The sequence below is a fragment of the Anser anser genome (genome assembly GCF_964211835.1).
Source record: "Anser anser genome assembly, chromosome: 7".
Taxonomy (NCBI): domain Eukaryota; kingdom Metazoa; phylum Chordata; class Aves; order Anseriformes; family Anatidae; genus Anser; species Anser anser.
Genome location: NC_139727.1, coordinates 36366481 through 36379857, shown reverse-complemented (window position 1 = coordinate 36379857; position 13377 = coordinate 36366481). Strand labels below are relative to the sequence as shown.

Sequence of the window (13377 nt, the reverse complement as noted above, 5' to 3'; positions counted from 1 at the left end):
TGCTCACCGTTCTGTTACGCGATTTCTTTATGTGGTTTAATGCAGTCTAATGTAGTTCATGTAGTCTAATTAATCTGCATTTGTTCATGGAAGAGCAGGCTTTCACTCTGATGAAAGCTATCTATACATGTATTTAAATGATTAAAACAAACATTTTCAAGCTATGGTGCCAGGAATGAACCTCAGTAGATCCTGTGAGAGGTCAGCTCACTTTCTTAATGCCTAGCACTTCTGAAGATGAAACATTTATGCTGAATATGGATTACAAACAGCTGTGGTTGGGAAGTTCAAAAATGTGCGCACAAAATTTTGCTTCCAGTCTGTACTTCTTTGGAAGTCCCGGTTTATTTGCCATCTGATCCTACCTCTTGGAGGTCAGTGGAAATGTTCTTGTTGACCTTTGTGGGCACTCTTGAGTTACCTACCAAGCAATCGTTTAAAATACGTCTAAAAATATTCTGCTTCATCAAATGTTGTTCCCAAATAATTTCCCGTCCATTAATACTAGTTTTCAAGCTCTTCTTTCATTGGGCCACTTTTATGTTGCTGAGTCATAACGCTCAAGCTTTCCTCTTTATGGCTGCATTTCTTTAAAGCATACTCATGGTGACATTTTTGCCAAGAGGAAAATAGGTCTGTGACAGGATCTGACCTTATGTAAATACCCGGAAGAGCCACTTCCGTTGAGGCAAATACTGAAGTGCACTTAAATAAGACTTTAAAAAGATGTTTTCCATCTGATGTAGCTCAACAGAAGTATTCAGTGGTAGCCAGCTCAGATGAACTCTTTACGTAGACCTGTAGCTCATGTCTCAGCGTGGGTTTATAGTTTCTTGTCCTATTAACATCATCCTGGTGTACATGCCTTTTTCAACAGTTTCCTGGGAAGAAAAACATTCAAACAGATGTGGCCAGGAAACCAACTACTAGCAAAGGTATCAGCAGAGACCAGCACCTACCCCTCCTTCTGCTACACCTTCCCCACCGACAGGAGGGAAGATGGGGCAGCTTAACCTCAGTTGGGGAGCAGGGCGAGGAGAAAGCTCTTGCACAGGCAGACACTGGCTGCATCTGTGCTATTGGAGATCATGTTCCAGCAGAGACCATCACTTCTACATTGCAGCTCAATGTGTAACAGGTTATCTTCAACAATAATGATGTATAAAGGGTTACCTGCACAAGGATACTCACATCAGTCTGTTACCTTATTCACACTGCAGTGAACTTAGCCTCGTACCTTGTGCACTCCGAGGTAACATGTGCCTCTTATAAAATCATGTTCTCTGTCACAGGTGCTCAAATTCACTTTTCTCTGTTTCAAGGGCACCGGTGGTAGGAAATCAAAACTTTGCAGAAGTGTGCTTTTCCCAGTTTTCTGTTATTCCCAGAAGTTACCGTCTTCCTTCTGTTGTGTCTAACTTAAAGAAGCAGGTTGATCACTGCACAAGCATTGACTTGTAACAGGAAAAAGAGTCAGTGCAATGCCTTATCTCCCACATTATCTTACAGCAAGCTGTTCTCAAAGGGCAGTCAGCCTGAACAGCTCGCTTTGTTGTCCGCAGAACAGAATCACTCTTCATTCCACTGTCTGCATGCAAAGATGTGGCTTCCAGTGAGGCAATTGCTTTGACAGTTTGGAGAAAAAAATATGAAAAAAGGAAAAACAGAAAAAAAGTACAGTTATATATTTCTGATGACTGGGGCATTAGTAAAAAGAAGATGAAGTATATTCAAAATTTTCCTTAAAACATTGAGACACTACTGAATATTGTGATTTTATAAAAAGGCAAAACAAAACAAAACCCCACAACCAGTATCATTAGGTGATGGTTTAAATTCAAGAGACTATTTCATAGCTGTTGTTCTTACCTGCTGTGCTGTTAGAGTGTCTGCATTTCCACTGCTGCAGTAGTTCTTTGGTTAAGGGGAATAAAATAATTTCAAACCTGGGTAATTGTTAGTTCCATTTAAGACACGGTTGTCAAAGCATCAGTTGCTTTTCTTGGAGCACCACAGACTTTTAAACTGAATCCAAGGTTCTGCCCATATCAGGCCATTTACGTAGCTGTGTGAGACGTTTGCAGTGAACCCTTGAACCAGTTCAGGCTTAGCTCAGGGTCAGTGCTCACTGCAAATGTGAACGTCAGCCTGGGCTGGCATGGTACCCGAGCACAGGCTAGGGTTTGTCTTCAGGTGTATGCACAGGCTTCTTGCCCTTATGTGGATGCTAGGCATGTCCTGCAGGTTGTGTGGGTTGTGTGGGTCCCTAGGGCTCATTAATACTCTGGGGGATTGGAGGCTTTTACACCTCAGGGGGTTTTGCCATTTTCAAGGCAAAGTGTATTTTTCTGTATGTTATCCCAGACAAATATTGTTAATGCTAGAGAGGGAGAAAGAAGGGATCTGTGCCAGTTTCTTCAGTGTTGAATTTCTTGCATATCAGCATGTAGTTTCAGAGGGAAACAAGTGGGAATATATACATACCTAGAATATGTATGCATGCTATTTTCATTTACAGTCTCACCTGGCTGCCGCAGCTTCTGGAGTTTCACCTCTCGTTGTGTTGGGTGCAAAAACCGTGGTGAGAGAGACACCACATAGACCTAAAGTGCTAAAGACCAAACTTGAGCTCAGATTTTCATTTCTCCACTTCCTCTAGCCTTGAAACCAATTACCTGTCTCTGTTTTTAGGGCCAAAAGTATCCTTGCTGATCCCTAGTGCAAATCCGTTGGTTTTAATAATTAAGGTGATCATAAATACTTTTACAAAGTTCCTGGTGTCATCTGCTGCATCTACCAGTGCTGACAACACAGAAGTTATTTCAGTTTACTTTCAGGTTCTCCACAGCTTCAGGCTTCATCATGTTTTCTCAAGCCCTGCCTGTATACCTGGTAACACTAATGGTGCAGAGTTCATGCACATTTTATCGTGATCTAATCTGCAAGTTGTTTGAATATGCATCACCATGTTTAATCTCATTACGGGAATCCGAGGCCAGGGAACGTGGTGGAGGTTTTTGGGAGCACAAGATTTGCTGGGTTCCTGGCAGGCGCTTTAATCTCTCCAGGCTTGAAGCCAGCTGGGTTCTTTGAGGCTCTGCCTCGGCTTGCTCCTTGCCTAGACAAGGTGGGGTCTGGATCACATTACGAGCACTGAAAGCTGACATCTGCTTGCCTTGGGCTTGGGGAGCTGCTCACTGCTGTTCGCTGGGGCTTCTGTGGCTGGCCCGGGGGCTGCATAACTCCGCACAGAGGTCTGGCTGCTCCTGGCTGGGCTGCAGCACCCGTCGGCAGCAAGCACAGCCCGGGGCATCGCCCAGCACCCTGTGATCCTGCTGGGAGCTGCGGCTGCAGCGATGCTGGAGACGTGCTCTGGGTCTCAGTGCTGAGGCAGGACCGAGCCCACAGCCCTACAGCAGCCCTGCCACACGGACAGAGCTTCGGGGGTCTTGTATCTGAACTGCCCGGAATCGTCAGCTTCTGGGGTCAGGACGTTTTGGGTGATTGGTGGGAGAGGGCTGAAGACTCAGGCCACAGACCAAACTCATTTTTCCCCAGGCTGCCAAGGGAGAGGTCTATCAGAGCATAGGAACACGGAGAGAAGAGTCCTTTGGCCCAAATGTTCTCAACTCATATGGGATCTACAAGGGATCATAGCTCGATGTACCTCCAAATAATGTCAGCTGTCCTCTCTGCGTGTCTTCTTCTTGGTCTTTCTACCAAGATTTCTTGCTTCCCAAATCCCCCATTTATCTCTGTAGGAAACCCATAATCAGGTTTGATTCTTTAGCTCTATGGAAATTACAAATTAACCTCCCTTTTCTTTCAGATCTGCGGAATTTTTTCTTACTTCATACCTCTAAATGGAACCACATCCTTTAGCAGCAATTCTCATGATAAAAGCTTTCGTGCTGGATATTTTTAGATGGAACTGAGCAAGATACGCTGAGAAAGGCAGGACAAGTATCTACTGCATTTCTGATTGCACGTTTTCCAGAGGAGGGCTATACACATTGCTGACTTTGCCAAGAACAAGCATACCTTTTCAGAGAAGCTTGGCAGAGAATGCACGCATTGAGAAGGGAACAAACAGACCCAACGTGTTTTGCTGTCCTTTTGCATGTCACCAATGAATTCACACCATTCTGCATGAGTTTTAATAGGAATGCTCTGGTACGGTGAACAAAGGAATAAAGCAGGGATGTAATATGAGGGCTCATACATGCTGGACCTGGCTTTGCAGCACTGCGAGATGGTGCCAGGTGCTGCCAAACCAAATCGCTCTTTTTACACCTCTTAATATTTCGCTTTGGAAAGCTGTTTTGAACAATGTGCTGGCTTTAAAGTCTTGGTGCAGATGGTGGTAAACAACAGAGTTTTTCCTGTAAATGGACTTGTCTCGAGGAGGGCTGGGCTCTGGTAGGTGGTGTCTGTCTGGTGTCTGTGGAAGCCAAACACACCAGGAAGGGAGGATACCCGGGGTATTAGGTGTGCCACTCACCTAGACATACCTCAGTCACCATTAAGTCTGGAAGACTTCAGCCCATGCTATGTAAGAAATGTCTGGTGCCTTGCCACACACACTGGAACTAATTTTTAGTCTTGCTGGCAGTCTTGTAAGTAGAAGGGGTGTGGAGATGAAGTCCGACTGAGATGTCTCGCTACACAAAGTGAAAGCTCGGGGCTGGCTCTGCAGCTCTGACTGCAAACCCAGTGATTTCTGCCAGTTGGTACCCCGTGAACAGGCCTGTTTGTTTAGTCACGACGACTGATAGTTGGATGGAGACATGCTCCTGGCTGTGTTCAAACATAAAACTACTGTTCTGCTAGAACTGCTAGTGGTCATTAAAGACCCCCAAAAGCATGTTTTGCAAGAGCTTGGGTGTTAGTCCCCGTGTTCTGGCTGGATTCCCCCAGTGCCTTTACCTCAATTCCCACTGCATTTTCAACTGCATACATTATTTCTAATTCCACTCTTTACAAATGCAGTGCTGCAGTTAATAAGGGCTGCGTTGGCTCCTGTGGGATCAGCACGTATCAGTGCTGGGTGAAGTCATCCTCATAAGCGCAGTCTTTAAAGTGCATTAAGACCCTCCAAGAAGCAAGTGAGACGTAATGTAAGGAGGCCTTATTATTTTTGTCTATCCTTTGCCATTTGAAAGAATCAAAATACCCCCTACAATAACAATGCTATATCGTCCCTTCACTTAGCACATTTAATGGAGCGCATTTTAATCTAGAAAACATAAAACCTAGGCTTAGCACTGCCAAAGCCTGGCATAGTTTATTTTCTCCTGTTATGCTTCAGATAGATCCACACAGCATATGTAAAACAAGAAAGGTTAAAATAAACAACCTGATTCATTTTACTTGCTTTAAAAGATATTTAAGGCCTTTTTTTTTTTTTTTTTTTTTTTTTTTTTTTGGATTTATAGCAGTAATGGTTTCTGCCTTCTGTTGTAACAGGTAAAGTTATGGTTTCATTTGAAAAGAGCAGCCCTGCACAAGGAGCAGCACTGAATGAGACATTTACGTCAGGCATTGGCCTTGGCCAGTGCTTATTCACTGAAACATGCCACTGCATTGATCTAGGCCAAGAAGTCTAAAGAGTGGTACTTTTTAAACATACCTGTGTGATTTAGGGGAGGAGCTTTTCAGTGGGATGTGTCCTCCAACTGACTTGTGAGATTTGACAGGCATTAAACACCTAAAATGTCAGAAATTTCTAAAAGGCTACATGCCAGAAGTTCTCCAGGAGTAGTCTGATAAGCAGCTTTGGAAATTATCTCCCTTTTTTTAGGGATCTAGACCCGCTTTTGGGAAACTCAGTCTCAGTTTCTGTTTTTCATAAATGTGGCCCTAGCTTTCATCTTCAAAATTTACTGGGATGCATGCTCTTTTTACGTCGTAGTGGCATGGGTCAGGATGAAAAGGGGAAGAATCAAAGAGAAGCAGAATCTCAACTTGCATTGGTGAAACTTTATCCTGTTTATTAACTCTGGTCTGCTAGCCACAGTATATTGTGCTTGGATCTCGTAACACTCCATTTTAGAAAATAATAGTCAAAGTGAGTGTTTTAACCAGAGTATGAGGGTTTTAATATAAAATGTGCCTTTCCTTTAAATTGATTGCAAATGTACTTTCCAAATATTTTACTTTGTAAAAAGAATTCTTGGAGGAACTCCAGTGACTGGTACTTTCCAGCTAGCTAAATGCAGATAATTCCCCTTTTAAATATGCTTTGAAAGGTTTTGCAAATCCTGGCCGTATCATTCGGAGCAATGGCTTGTATAAAATAGTGCAAGCTAATCCAGGCAGCTTTCACCCCTGTATGAAAGGCGAGATTCCCATGTTGGAAGCAAGGCAGATGATCTTTCCTTGGCATTGCCTGCAGGGAACACACATACCGTGGATGTGTAGCACAGGTAGTGCTGGTTGTGGCAGTACCTGGAAGGTGAAAGCTCTAGCTGCACTGCAGTGCTGGTGGTGTGATGCCAGAGAACTCCAAATCCTTTATAATGTGCCCAACACAACTTCTTCTGGACTGTAATGCTTCCATTGGAGTCCACTGGCCCAGGTTTTTTGTTTGGCACAGGCAGGATAGTTCAAATGATTTGTCATAGGTCATTCAGAAAAGCAGAGGAAGATAGGGACCTGGATTTCAGCCGGCTCAAAGGATAAATGAACCCCCATTTGATATAGGCATTTCACAAGGTGAACTGAAAGTTGCATTTATTTCATGCTATGTTATTTGAATCTAAGGGGAAAATTGGGGGTAGCAATCCACAAAAATAATTTTCTGTAGCACCTGCTCTTGACTAAGTCTCCCTAATGGTGTTGAAAGAACCCAATTTCTCCTTCTTGAAATATTCATCAAAAACTTCATCAAACAGATGGGTGAATATAGGCATGATTTCCATCTTCATTAAATTAACGTCAGGTATTTGAAAAATCAGTCCTTTAATAATGTATAAATATTTTCTTCTTGAAGTAACTGCCTGATTTTCCCCACAAGGACTGGTTTCTACTTTTTGTAATAAGACCAACTTATGATGGAAGAGCTGCCAGTGCATGTATACTTGCAGATGTGTTCTTTGATAAAACTTAATTAGCTACCTTAGTAATTTTCTGCTTAATGTGTTTTTAACATTCTTTAGAGCTTGAAGTGAGATGCGTCTGAGTTAAAGAAAATGAACCAGCTATCCATGATTTTACCTTGATCGTCATTTAGTTTTTTAGGCTAAATGCAATGCAGAACATAATTTTCCCAAACTGCCTACTCTTAGTCCTGTAAAGGAAAAAGTATTCTTTAAGTTTAATTCTGTCAGCTCTAGGAAATGTGTGCTTATTTTAAAACACAACAACAAAAAACCTTATTGAGTCAATCTCTGGTTTTTATTTAAGTCAGTAGTAAAAAATCTTTGATGAGGTGGGCGTACTGAAACAGATCAATTCAGAAAATATATATTTTCTTGTGACTTTGTTTAGAGGCTCAAACACTGTGCCACCATTTAAGGCAGAGCAAGGAAAAGCAGCTTTCTGTCTGACCACGCACCACTCCCAGCCAGCGGCTGCTTCAGACTGCTGTTGTGCAGAAGGGGAAGAGTTGTCAACAGCAGAGACTCTGTGCAGAGCCTGGGAATTTCACACATTCGCCCTCTCAGGATGCAGCGTGGCATGTTGACTTTATACGTCTTTTTGCTGCTGGGAGGAACAGAAGAGAAGAGCATAAAACCGAGTGGCACAAAACCAAATGAGCAGTGGGAACCGTTAGACCTGTGTGCTGGGGCTGCATGCCTGGCCCATGCTGACTTGTTCCCTCAACCAAATCATTATGGTTCATTAAAGCTTTCTAGTTAACACTTGCTTGTGGTTTATCCAGAAGCATCTGATTACAAACACATGATATTAATTTTCATGCAGGTTCTGTATTTGCTCTGGGTGCAGGTGGGTCATTCTACAAATCTAACTCAGTTGTACCAGGGAACATATTTCTTATTTTCTATTTTAGAGATGAAGCCCAAGCCTATGTTTTCATATTGTTCAAAGACTTCCCTGCCCGCCTTTCTAACAAACCTGGGAAAAGCTTCATCAGTAGGGACAGGTTGTCAAGAGCAGATGAAGGACGTAAGTGATGAGGCAAAATTTGGAGGCAGTGGCTTGTGTGCATGTGTTGTTGTTCTAACCATATGTTCCATGTAATGGAGGTGAAAAAGATAAAGAGTCTGATGGACTCTTCCTCCCCAGTGAGTTGGTCATTGCCTGCCAGGCAGGTGCTTTCAGCCGAGATGTCTGCCATCCTACTGAGCAAGCTTCAGCAGCACATGGAGCTATTGGCTTCTATACAGCCTGACGGAGAGACCAGAATGTTCTTCATTAATCACATCCTATGATGCACAATTCCATTACCTATGAATTGTGTTCCCTAACTACTTAAATTGTTTTTAGGTCACAAGGCTGCACTGCTAGTGCTTACCGTGCTAGAACTTTGAGGAGGGATGAATGAGACAGATAGATGCCTGCTGCCCTTTGTGTTGCTTCTCCAGATTAACAGCCTTGATGTATCTCATGACCCGCACCCATCTGTGTCACAAGGAGACAGGGCCCAGATGAGAAACATGGGCATTAATGTTTAGAATTGCTTTTGAACTTGCCACCTGAAAGGCTGTGATTGCTCAAGAGATCTGTGGCAAGGTATGAACTATCATTATATCTGTGTTTCTATACTGTCTTTCAGATCCTTACATATACCAGACCCAATCACATTAATAGATCTTGAAAAGACAGCTTTGCATATTTTCTCAGGTTTCTGAGCTGACAGATCATTTTTGCACTGGAGTTTGCTTTCTTTGACCAGAAATCCCTCCTCTTTTGCTGCAGTTCTACTTTTAGTCCCTTTCTTCGATATAGCCCATTTCCCTGCAAAAACATCCCAAGGAAACAATGGAAATCACCGATTTCTCATTTATGGTGTTTGTGATAGATGCAGATACCAAAATTCCTTGGTAAAGGAAGCCAGAAAATCTGAGGGAAACAGTTCTGCCTCCAGAGCTTCAGGATGATGCTAGTGAGCTATTCTCCAAACCAGATTAGATTGATCTTCCAGTGCCCACCCCTGAACTGGAAAGGCATTAAAATGTTCCTCAGTGAGAACAGTTGTAAGAGGAAATAGGCAAAGATTGCTTACATACACACAGTAAAAACTTCTACCATGAGAAATTTAAATAGGTCTCTTTTCTCTTTCTTCAAATGATAAATGAGAATAATTTCAGGTTAACAGCTGCGGAGTCTGCTCTACTGTAGATATTCCTGCATAGCTTCCATTAGCTACCTCAATAGAAGCAGCATGTGTATATCAAAGACAATAAAACCTTTAAAGCCTGCCATAATCTGCCTTTTTCTGTTCCTTATGCACACACTTGCATCATCAGCACTACTGAAAATCATGCATATTATTGAAACAAGGAGACCTGTATGTGTATGGGTGATTATAAATAGGAAGGAAGAAAAAATCTAATTCTAGGGAAATTTAAATAATATCTAGGGATATTTTAAATAAGAACTAACTGCTAAATCTCTTTTTAGATAATCTATAGCATTAATAATACATATTATCAACATTATAAATTGGGGCCTATATAAATTACAATACTTTAAATTGATTGTAATAAGGATTTATTGAAAGATGTTGTGTTAAGTGTAGGAGAACCTGACTGTAAAAAAAAAGTCCATTTCTCAATATGTTTTCTGTCTTTTAAAATATTTCATAAATATTTTAAATATTTCATTGCAGCTTCTAGGTAGTAGTATAAAATCTGAGAAATACTCTGTAATAAGTCTCATTTGTTGGCCAAACAAGAGTTCGAAGGATTACTAGATGAGTTATGTAAGTTTTCAATAGTCGTTGAACAAAAAATGGGATGTTTCATAATGATAAATCTTTATTGGAGACAAATCTAAACAGGTAATGCTATTTATCAGAGCAGTGTGATTCTGTCCATTGTAATATTTTTAAATGATAAATTTCACAAATAGTTGGAAAAATCTTTAAACATGGCCTTATGATATATTTCATACACAAAAAGTTCTGTTATGTTAATTTATGGGAGATGTGAAAATATACAAAGGAGAAAAAATAATAGGCAATATCTTTGTCCTTTTAACTCTGTAAAATTAACTTTTCAGTGGAAAATTATGGCATATTATTCTTGGAAATAAGGATCATGTTAACACAGGTAGGAAAAATTCTTTCAAAGGGAAGCATCATTTGTTATGAACAAAATATATTTTCTTTCCCATTTTATCGTTTGCTCTGGCCTGGTCTCTCATCATGCATATTGCAAAAACTGTCAAAATAAATTGGTAGATGTTCTGTAAATTTGCCTAAAGCCACTAGTCAGCTGGATAGCTAATAGAAAGATCAATAGCCTAGCTAGATCGTATCTGCATGTATGGACTGTCCTTGTCTCTTGTGGATGACCGGGACTCCCAATAAAACCAAACCAAACAAAAACACCCCAATGGCTCTTGGGGCAGCACAGCCCCTAAAGGAACCAGAGGTGTCCCAGGCTCTGTGTGCCCAGGCTGAGCGACAGAGTGGGTTTTCAGAGATGAGACGTTCCCTCTTAGAGAGAGAAATCCCTGCTGTATGCATGCACACCCACAAGCCCTGCTATACATATTATCCCTAAAGCAACAGCACTAGGGTTCTCAGCATGCAACAACGTGAGAGGCTCTTAAGTTATATATCTTTACACTTTAGTTTGGCCCGTATACCCCTTTGGCAGATTTGGTTGAAATTGTTCAAGAGATTTAAAAGGTATTAGATAAGGAGTGAGGTGCATGGGGTAAAAAGGAGAACTCCAAACTGCTAGTATTTAGGTTGCTTTTAAGGCCAGCAAAGCATCATTTGTAGGATGGCTGTCGAGGCTGCCAATTGCTGCTTTTGGTTGCAAGGGAACATTTCCTTCATCCGAGGAAAGACTCTTTTGGGCCTTTCCAGACTTTCCCCAGCACTTGCGCGAAGCACTGCTGCTGGAGGGTGGAAGGACAGCCTGCCCTATTTCCATTGAACTCCACCCTGTTATGCCTTCAATGTACAAGTGGAAACCACACAGTATATTATAATGAACCCATAAGGTGAGAAACGTTTTGAAGAACTCAAACACAGAACCAGGTAATTAATTACACAGTGTAGTGGGCCCTTTTTGTGTGTGTGTGTTATTTAAAGCTCCTAAAGCTGCTCTTCAAACCCAGAGTAAGCCACGGAGACAGCACTGGAGCCACCCCTGGCTAATGCAAGACCACTCAGTTAGACTTATTGCTAATCTCCACTAGGGTAGGGTACAGGGGAAAGGGAGCCAAGATGATGAGAGCTATTAAATTCTTCTGGGGAGCCCTGGGAGGCAAGGAGAAGGACTCAAGTTGGCTCTAACTTTCTCCAAGGAGGTTGGTAGGCCTCCAGCTGCCCAGAGCAGGATGGCAGGTAGCTTAAAGCTGCTGCCAGTCCTGCACGGTCCTCAACCACCCACAAATGTGAGTCATCATAAATGGGAACAAGTATGCGTTTCATTTAAAATTAATATTCAAGTTGTGCGAGGCATAACGATATTTAAAACAAAAGAATTGCTAGTGACTACACAGAAAATAGAAGTAATTTGCTTGATTTCAACACAGGTTCAACTTGATTATGTTTCTTCTATTTAGCACACAGTTTGCCAGTGGATATTTTGTGTGGCACGAGACCCAGGGAGAGCTGTTTGATCAGCAGTGTTTCAGCCCCTGCTACAGCTGCTGTATAATGAGGCGCAATTCTCGTTTGTCTCTCAGGCTTTTTCCACAAGAAAATTTTATGGCTGGTTTTGTTTTCATTGCACACAAGGAAGCAGTTCTTTTCTCATCAATAATAATATTATTACCATTTCTCACTGGAGACCCAAGAAACCTTGAATAACTTTCTCAGAAAAAAAAAGAAAAGAAAAAGAGAGAGAAAGAGAAATGCAGAATCCCATCCGCAGATTAGGATAAATTGCAGACTAGCGTATTCCTTGTTTGTTTGTTGGTCTATTTTTTTTTCTCCTTTCTATGAGTGCTACTTGAGCTACCTTCTCTTCATTTTGAATGTCATTGCCTATATTCTGCTGTATTTTCGCTTCTTCTTCTGGAATAATAAAGCTGGCCCAGTCATGGTAATGTGTCTGGGATATTTCCCAAGAATAATGTTTTCTGGAGAGTAACAAAAGAATGACCAGTGAGCCAGCACAGTGTCCTTTCACTCTTGTGTCCTTTCACAATTAGGAGTAGCAGTCCAGCAGAACAGATTGAAGCAGGTGTTCGAATCATCCTGCTGAGCAAAACAGACACATGCAATGCCAAACTTGTTTAAATCTTATTGAAACCAAAATTAAGCAGCTCCAAGCTCTATTAAGACTTATGGATACAGGCTTAGTTCCCCAAAGAATACATTTAGCAATGGACAGAAGGAACTCAGCAGTCAAAAGGCAAGACTGGGGGTATGAAGAAGCTTACTAGAATGCTAACACTCCGTTTTTCATCGGAGGTTCTTCAGAGCGATAGATGAAACTGGAAAAAGCTGGCACGTAAAGGAACTTGTAATTGGGTCAGACCCCACATGTAATATCTGAGAGAAAGGTTATATTTTTAGGAGAACTAGGCCTGTTTGATGGTATTTCACCAGTGTAAGAGGTGGAGGATGGTTCTGGAAGTATTTAAATATGAAAAATGGACAACAATGATATGCGAGTCCTTGACAGTAATGGCAGCATCAGAGCACTCAGGGCTCACTTCATTCTCTTGACCAGGAAGCTCTGCTCTGCCTGGCCACTGCCTTTCCTTGCCTCTCCCCAGACCTCAGGTTCCTTTTATCCCATCTGTGGCCGCATTCCAGGTTTCTATTTGCCAAGCCACATTTTCTTTCAAATAATCTTGCCTTTCCTCCATGTTTCCCCAGTCCTGTTTCTGCCCAGATTCTCTGCTTTGCTTTCTTCTTTTCTAAATGTAGCCTTCTAAGATCACGGTTGCTTCACAGATCCTTGCCACTTCCTTCTCCCTTTTTACCATATCACAGTATGCTGCTGGTTTTATTATTTCTGAGGGCTGCAGATGCCTGTGAGGTGGTTTTGACTTTAAAACACAAACACAAACAATTTACTCAGACGTTTCATTCAGCTCCAGCTGGAGAAAGCTGTGGTTATTTGCTCTGTCACAGGGTGTCTCCACGATGTCCCTAAAGGCTGATTTGCTCATTTTCATCTGTTTTACAGTGTGGCCTGGTCATCTCATTCACAGGTAGGCAGGACCATCAGTTGTGACTGACATAAGGTACACCTGAACATGGGGCAGTTATAGCAAGAGGAT

General features: G+C 41.8%; 1 protein-coding gene across 13 annotated transcripts in view; it reads left to right on the top strand.

The window, feature by feature from the left end:
- LOC310902358 (uncharacterized protein) overlaps positions 1-13377 on the top strand; it is a 137093-nt gene that overhangs the window by 79016 nt on the left and 44700 nt on the right. For 2 of the 13 annotated variants that reach the window (XR_014586669.1, XM_083843777.1), the window contains one exon: positions 3830-5394. The exons of 8 other annotated variants lie outside the window; for them this stretch is intronic. Coding sequence is in view for 3 of the 5 variants with exons in the window: in XM_083843779.1 (XP_083699905.1) it covers positions 7489-7547 (59 nt within the window). In the remaining 2 variants the exon portion in view is untranslated. Of the gene's footprint in view, positions 1-877; positions 2091-2837; positions 2893-3829; positions 5395-7488; positions 10438-13377 lie in introns of those variants that run through there. 3 more of the 13 variants (XM_083843780.1, XM_083843779.1, XM_083843781.1) reach the window with 3 other exon arrangements.